This window comes from Setaria italica, chromosome I, assembly GCF_000263155.2.
Source record: "Setaria italica strain Yugu1 chromosome I, Setaria_italica_v2.0, whole genome shotgun sequence".
Lineage (NCBI taxonomy): Eukaryota > Viridiplantae > Streptophyta > Magnoliopsida > Poales > Poaceae > Setaria > Setaria italica.
The window spans coordinates 34411952-34420467 of NC_028450.1; the positions used below are offsets into that span (position 1 = coordinate 34411952).

Sequence of the window (8516 nt, forward strand, 5' to 3'; positions counted from 1 at the left end):
TTTGCCTAATTTTGTATGTGGATCTATTTACTATCACCGCGTTTGCGCAGGGCTATTTGTTGTAGCGTAGCCGTCCTACTATCGATCTGATCTTGTTGCGGGGTTGCGGCATACAGAAAATCTCCTTCCAACTGGAATGGAACAGTCCCTCCGTTCTAAATTGTAAATCGTTGTAGCTTTTTTATTTATAAATATTATTATACATCTAGATATAGTATATATTTAGATGCATAATAATATATATAAACCTAGACTACAATTTGGAACGGATGCTTGAATTGTCCGAGACATAACTATCTTTCGGATGGCAATCAAGGGCATAAGCGGCGGTCTGATGACGTGCTAATGAATCTTCGCTCGACAACTCGGATGCACCTCGCGCCGTACGCTCACGTGGTCAAAGCAGCCAAAGCGTCCAGATATGATCCGCCAGTGCAACGCCGCTGGTACGCACGCTACGTTAGCGTGGATTCCGCGGCGGGTCGGAGATTTTCGAGAGGGAGAAGGGCCCGGCCGGGGAACGCTCGGTCGCGTGACACCCGCCGCAGTCGTCGTTGCCCTGCCCAACTGGACTCGCAGCCGGGAGCCGGACGGCGAAAGAAAAAGGTCGCCGAGGGAGGCATGGGGCGGGAGCCGCGGGCCGTGACAAAGCGCACCGACCCGCTCACGACCACTTGCGTGCTGCCGAGTGGCGGCCGGGGGGTCTTGCGCGATCTGAGCGTAGTAACGCGTACGTTTTCTTCGTATCAAAGGAATAGTGGAAAACTGATTCCCACCGGCAAGTCCACAACAGCTCCGATATCCGATCCCCGTGTGCATGCACGAGTCTCCATCATCGGACACTATCGGAGTATACGTCGTACAGTACGTGTTCTCGGGTTTTTTTCCGACACCAAAGGAAGAATAGTATATCAAAGCCGAGTAAATCATCATGTCACACACACAGCACTCTTGAAGAAAATAAAATTACATTTAAGAATAATCAAGTACTCCTCTTCATCTTCATTGTACTCACGCGTCATGCAGTTCCAAATCTCAGTCTCAACCCTGTATAAAGATTCATATAGAAGGTCGCACAGGCATACGCTCAGCAAGCAAGCTGAGAACAAGCGCCAAAAAATAACGACCAACATACTTCTTCTTCCTCTTCCTCTTCCTCTTACGTTTTCTTCTTCCTCTTTCTGCCACCGATGAAGAAGAGAGACTGATCCCACTCTACCCAACCCAAGACTAATCAACATCAGCTCGAGGAGCAGAATTATTCTCACAAGTCTTTCATCGTGGTTGGATCTAACCATGACAAAACGGAGAAGGGGCCGGAAAAAATTATTCCACGACAGCAACACTACCCCCACCTCAATGTCGCCATACGAAAATCTAATTCTCCATGTCGTCATGCCAAGGAAGTTACCGACGCCATAGTTGCCGCCATCATCTTCGTCGGAGTCACCATGGACAGACCAAATCCACCTTACCTCCTCGTCGTTGTCGGAAAAGAGAAGGAGGAAACAAATCTCCAGTGCCACGAACTGTAGCATGAAGAAACTTGAACCCTAAAACTAAACTCGATCTACTAAAACTATTAGAAAGATGGTCCCTACTCCTTCCGATCTCCGACGAGATGTTGGAGGTGGGAAAGGAGGGGGACTGACGATGGTGGAGGCGGAGGGCCAGCGGCGGGATCGCGGTGCCGTCCGTGTCACCCTTCTGGACAACCGGGGGCGATCTTGGGCCCTGTGTGTTCTCGGGGTTGGGATGGGAAAATGCGGCACGAGCTTATTCGCTAGCCCTCGGAATGTGGCGGCAAGTCGGCGCGGATACTCGTGCGGAAGGAAAACTAGAGTCAAACATACTAGTACTTCCTTAGTCAAAGAAGGTACTTGTACACTTTATTGCCACAGTCCGAGAGAATTTTTTGACCACTAATAGCAAAGCTACAGCACCATCCATTCCATGCAAAAGAAAAATTATTAAACCGGAAAATGCCATTCCCTCAAAGTATGTACTAACTCGGAAATAAACTAAGCTCTGTATCGCTCCAATCCCGTTGGGGAGAAAGCATTTTTTTATCAATGCCCAAGCTTAAGTATGTAGGAAATTTTTTTTAAAAAGCAGTTATACTCAAACACAATTCACTATTCAAACCGGAAAGATTAAACAATTTCACTACTAGACAAAACAGCTCTAATACCGGTTAGGAACCCCCTCTAGTACCGGTTTCACAACCGAAGCAATTCGCTACTAGAGGGGGTCTACCGGTACTAAAAGGTATTAAAAAATAAAAAATACCAAAATCCTCGCCAGCCCCGTCCCCCCCTCCACCCCGCCGCCAGCCCCCTCCGCCACTACCATCCCGCTCGCTCCGCCTCCACCCTGCCTCCGCCTCCTCCGCCCCATTCGCCTCCCGCCGCATCCACTAGCCCCGCCGCCGCCGCCGCCCTCCGCCCGCCCCGCCGCTCCTCCGCCCCCGCCGCTCGCCCCGCCGCCCCCGCCACCGCCGCCGCGTCTCGCCCCGCCGTTGCTCCTCGCCTCAGGCACGAGGTGAGGGGCGAGTGGAGGGGGGAGGAGAGGGGAGGTCGGGGAGAGGGAGGGAGGGGGCCGATGGAGGGAGCTGAGGGAGGCGAGGAGAAGGAGCTGAGGGAGCCAGAGGAGAGCGGAGGGAGAGGGAGAGGATAAGGTAGCGGAGGGGCCGACCGGTGCAGTAAATTAAAAAGGTCGAGGGAGGTGAGGTGCGGACGGAGGTAACTTTTAGTACCGGGTGGGGGTTCCACTCGATACTAAAGGGTCACCTTTATAACCGGGTGGAGCCCCCACCGAGTACTCATGGCCTCCGAGGGATCCCAAATTTAGACCCGGTACTAATACTAACATTAGTACTGGATCCAAAAATGATCAATACTAAGCCTTGGGACGAGAGGTCATTTTTCTAGTAGTGTTTCTTGCTTTGAGTGAATAACATGGCCCTCACCCTTAGGCTATTTTTCATGAAAAAAGTAGTGACTGAACATCCCCACCTGAATGGCATTGGTAAGCCGTGGCATAACCGCAAACCAATGATCTCATATTTCATGAAAGCAAGATACCCTATATCGCACGTTTAATTCGGGAAAATTGGGCTAAAACCCAACCACAACAATAGCTACCTAGCTAAACTAGGCATGAGCTAGCTCTACACCCAAGTGCAAAGGGTGGAAATATGGCCATAATAATTACTATAGGTAGCAACACCATGCTCCAGCATAAGAGCGAGATTACAACACCATTCCTGGCATAAGGCTTGTGCTAGTTGCAAGTCAGAGGCGGGCCCAGGGATTGGAGATTGGGTATTCAAAAGATAAAAGAAATTAGTGTCTCAACCCTGTTTTGTGTCACGTTTCATTGATAAATACCATTGATTAGCAAAATAATGGGTATTCACCCTTGAATACCCCCTGGGCCCGCCTTGTTGCAATTAGGAATTTTGTGACTCAGCAATCTACAACCACATCAATTGCACTTGAACCAACACAATTAATTTTGTACTATCCATGATTTTATTCGCTACACATGTGCATACCTCTCCCTTAGGTTAAAGCACGTACGGAATAAAACATCTAGCTTGTATTCATCAAACAATTCAATTTGTTTCTTAAAGGACGCCAAAAACTCTGCCACAAGTTTATTAAAAATAAAAGGAGTGTTGATTTATTTTTTTTGTGTGGGTAAAAAACCGTTCGTCAAAACCACACAATTAATAACAACTTCACCAGAGGCCTCTTGCTCAATAGCCGACCACCCAACAATTACCAGAACCACTCACCCTACGGACTGACTCATGTAACAACTTGCACTGCTACCCGCACAAAAACAACAACAACAACAACAACTTGCGCAGCACTCGCACAGGTAAAAAGCTAATCCTAACACAACTCTATAGAGATTCAATTCGCTTTAAGGCGTAGCTTTATGCGTAGTATTCTTATATGTTTTCCCCCGTCGAGCACCAACCCCAGGTTCATGCATGTGGCTGATCCGATCCTACAGAAACAGCAGCGTCAGATATTTGTCAAACCCCCTGTCTGAAATTAACAGGGCGCCGCTATCCCGAAACGCGCCCATTAGCAAAGGCTATTGGGAGGACTAGGAGCTTCCTCGCCCAACCACAGCTGCGTCCTGCGTGCGACCACGACGGCAGCCTCCGGGGAACGAAACGGAGCGGAGACAGATGGCCGCCGCGGGAAAGGTGGCGGCCCCGCCTGGCAGCGCCGCAGCCCAGCACCCGTCAGTCCGTCAGCCACAGAACCTGCCCCCACGTCCGTCCCGCGTATCTCGCGTCACCCACACCGCCGCGCGCGCGAGCGAGGAGGAGGGGGGGGCCCAACCACGAAAGGGTGAGAGAATTAGCGCCAATCACCTGTCCGCGGGGGCGCTAATGACAGAGCTCGCAACCCCCCGCGCGCGAAAGGCTACCGCTACGCCATTTAGAAAGGCGGAGAGCGACGGCGCCATCTCGCTGTCGCTCCGGGGAAGATAAGACGAAGCTAGCTATAAGCAGCGGTTTTTATCCGGCTTGCGCTTAGGTTAGGTGGGCTGCTGTCTCGTGCGCTTTGCTTCCCAGGCACCAGCTCAGCGCAAGCCATACAACACAACATGCATCCCCAGCTCGAATTACGCGTCTGCCGCCTCCCCCTCCTCCCTCCCCGGCGCGCGCCTCGTCTCCCTCTGTATGCTAGCTCCTCCCGATCTTTTCACCATGGCGGCCCGCACGCTTCATTCCCGCTTCTTTAACCAACCCTTATATACCCGTCTCCACCCCTCTCCATCTCATGACACCTATAGCTTGCTCTCCTCGCGGCACAAGTTACAGGGCGCACGCACACACACAAATCGAGACGCACACTTCATCATCATCAGTTGCTTGGGGAAGGGGAGGCACACACCTGCGTGCACCATATAGATAGGTAGGTGTGCATAGGTGCACTGCAGCTGAATTCGGCACATGTCAGTAGGTGCCCAGATAGATGGTCGTGCCCTAAGGGTTCATGGCTGAGCAGCAGCCGCCGCCCCCGTCGTCGTCATCGCCGCCGGCTCCTCATTCTCCTTCCCCAACGGTGCAAGTGCAAGCGGGGCTGCCAGCGAGCCACCAGGCTTCGGGTTCGGGTCCCGCCTCGCCTCATTCTCCTTCTCCGGTGGTGCAGGCCAGCGACGGGACGGCGACGGCGGCGGCGGGGGTAGTTGCCACGGCCCCGGCGATGGCCACCGCGACGAGCTCCGGGGAGCCGTCGCCGCGGTCGTCCGGGAAGCACGCGTTCTACCGCGGCATCCGGTGCAGGAGCGGCAAGTGGGTGTCGGAGATCCGGGAGCCCCGCAAGGCCCGCCGCATATGGCTCGGCACGTACCCGACGGCCGAGATGGCCGCGGCGGCCTACGACGTGGCGGCGCGCGCGTTGCGCGGGGCCGACGCCGTGCTCAACTTCCCCGGCGCGATCGCTTCGCGCCAGGCGCCAGCGTCCGCGTCCCCCGCGGACATACGCGCCGCGGCGGCCGCCGCCGCTGCCGCGGCGCAGCTTGAGCACCCGCAGGGTGGCGAGGCTGCTGCCACCGCCAATCCTCCCGCCGCCGCACAGGACCGGCACCACCAGCACCACGGCATGAGCAGCGCCACGGCCGACGCGGCGGGCGGCTACACGCCGCAGCAGGGAATCGACAGTGGCGAGTTCATGGACGAAGAGGCGATCTTCGAGATGCCGCAGCTCCTGCGGAACATGGCGGCGGGGATGATGATGAGCCCGCCGAGGCTGAGCCCCGACACCTCCGACGAGTCGCCGGACCCGTCGGAGGCCGGGGAGAGCCTCTGGAGCTACCATGACCCGTAGACCGCATTGCTCGCTCAATAGCACACCTAGCCCATGGCCTTGGCCTAGTGTGGTAATAATACAAATTATAGTGAACTAGTACAACCGGTAGCGAACCAGAATTGATTATGGCAACAACAACAGGAGAACCAGGAGGTACATACATGGACCCCGGCCGGTGCTGCGCAGCGTCCTCTACTTATCTGGTAATATAAGTGTATGCCATAAGCGTAGTGTGACATGCTCGATCGCTAGTAAGAGTACTAGTTAATTACCAGAGCATCCATGTGCTAGTGTACTACCCTTTCAAATTTTACAATTTTCTATTTCTCACTTTGTTCAGTATTCATTTCCTATTGCTGCTTTATTTCAAGTGATTCGGCAAGATTGAGCAAAGTCCAATTGTTGATGCAATTGGCGTATTTCCAGTTTTGGTGTAAGATCAAGCTAGCACATGTTTTTGATGTGCCAAGTGGATCGTAGGGGGGACGCAACTATATCAATATATGTGCGGGTGTCATTGCGTCTGTAGACAAGAAAAAAAATATTTGTGATATATGGTCCCATGGATAAGAAAATAGGCGTGTACATGCATATGCTCCACTTACCTTTTTTAATAGAGTGCTAAGTTTTGGTGCTGTTTAGTGTATGCATATTGGGGAAGTTGGCAGTTGAGGTGCTCAAAAGGGAAAGGAGTTAGGTGGCCAATCTCTCGATTCTTGCTGTTTTTCACCGCTTACATATAGGAGTACTCCCTCCGTCCCGCAAAGAGTGTCTTTTAGTTATGTCCTACGTCAAACCATTTTATGTTTGATCAAGTTTATATACAAATATATCAATATTTTTTTATGTCTAATAAGTTTCATTAGATTCATTATGAAATATATTTTCATAGCATACCTATTTAGTATTATAAATATTGATACTCTTCATTATAAATTTAGTCAAACTTAAAATAGTTTGACTTAGGACAAACCTAAAATGACACTCTTTGCAGGACGAAGGAAGTAGGTGGTAGTTTGTTGTTTATAGACTATAGTTACTATATATATAGTGGTACCTGAAACAAATAGTAGGCAGCTGAAAAAAATAGGGTCAAAAAATAAATTTAAATATTTCCCGCTCTTGAACAATATTTCTGAAGATATTTTACAGCTTGCAGACATTCTCCATTCCTACGTATATCTATAAATCAGTTTTATTATCTATAAATCTCTTTTCTTAGAATTATTAATCAACAGTAATTTTTTGATCAATAGTGTCACTATCATATTGATCCATGGTCGGAAACATTGTTTCCTATCGCTTTAATACCTTTTTCATCGTTCTCCTAGTAGCCAAATGTCAGGCAGAACTAGCATCATTGAAGATATCACAGCAATGGCCTCTGAGAATTCGTAAAATATATTCCGATCATATCGAATTTTTAAACAAATGAATCCTTCACCAGTCCCCTCTTCTGGGCTAAAACAGATGGTCACTTGATGACCTCTACCAATGTGGGATGTTTTATGATTGGATGCCTGAATCATGTCTTTTTTGTCTCAAGATCTCGCTTACATGCATGTGCCAAGGTGCCTGATATAAATGACTGGATCTGAAGTGTCAGATTTGAAGCATGGTAATTAGTGAGCTCTATACCCTTTGGTTCATTCCCTTGGTATCTTCAGTTTGCACCCACAAGACTGACCAAAGTTGGTCATCATATAATCCATAAACATCTATGCGAACAGTGAAAGCCTATAAACAAATAGTGTAAGGTGGAAAGCAGGTAAAAGATCTCTCCCGAGTCTCAAAAAAGGAGTAAAGAACCCGTACAACCAAATGCTCTTGAGAACTCACTATTTAACTGTTGAGCAGCAGTAAGGAGTTTCTTTAGGAAAGGCCAAGGGCCAAGACTCTGACACCATGTTTTGAGATAAGGTACAATAAGATAGCAGATCCACAGTTTATCAGCTTAAACAGTGTTTTACCAATTTGGTGATGGAAATAAAACTGTCAGCTTCCTGGTGAAGATTGAGTGATTTGGCCTGGTTCTTGAGTGTATGTGGGCCATGATTCTTCTGTTTGTGTGCACTGACACTGTTTCACGCATGCATGCATACTTTCAGGTACCATTATATTTGTTGACATCGTCCAGAGGCACCCTTTTGTATGGTTCAGTGAATTGATTAACCTACGCATGCATTTTCAGATTTTTGTGAGCATCAGATGGCAGGTGGCTCTCCGTATGGTAATCTTGTTTTTAGGTCGTGGTTAATTTCTCATCGTTAGCTTCCGGTTCCATCTCTCTGCATTCAGGAATCACATAAGTTTGCTCGAAAAATTGATAGAGCAGTACTATGCAGGAGAATCGATCTGTCCGTTGGTAAATCTTCTTTACAAAAAGAAGAAAAATATAATGGAGCTTGAAATCAATCTACACGATGTTTTCAAGAACACGTGATGCACATAATAATTATTCATTAATTCAAATCCAAAAGGTCAACCACAATCGTGGTGCAAGACGACAAGGAAGCAAAACTTCAGCAGAAAACATGGAATAAATTGCGAAGTAGTACAGAAAAAAAAAGTTGCGACGACCTATTAACTGGATAAAACTGAAATAATGATTATTTTGAGTACTAAAGTGAAACAAATATACAGTGCTTCCTTTAAAGTCTTGTGCGAGAAAAAGTGCAA

General features: G+C 49.1%; 1 protein-coding gene across 1 annotated transcript; it reads left to right on the forward strand.

Moving 5' to 3' along the window:
• The first annotated feature begins 4574 nt into the window (after nt 1–4574).
• LOC101753150 (ethylene-responsive transcription factor ERF027) lies at nt 4575–6412 on the forward strand. The gene has a single exon (XM_004953379.4). The coding sequence runs from the start codon at nt 5022–5024 to the stop codon at nt 5853–5855; it is 834 nt and encodes a 277-aa protein (XP_004953436.1). The 5' UTR covers nt 4575–5021; the 3' UTR covers nt 5856–6412.
• The last annotated feature ends 2104 nt before the right edge of the window (nt 6413–8516 follow it).

Bases quoted from the DNA above. Each gene is read 5' to 3' on its own strand.
- LOC101753150 (XM_004953379.4), top strand. From the start codon at position 5,022: ATGGCTGAGCAGCAGCCGCCGCCCCCGTCGTCGTCATCGCCGCCGGCT.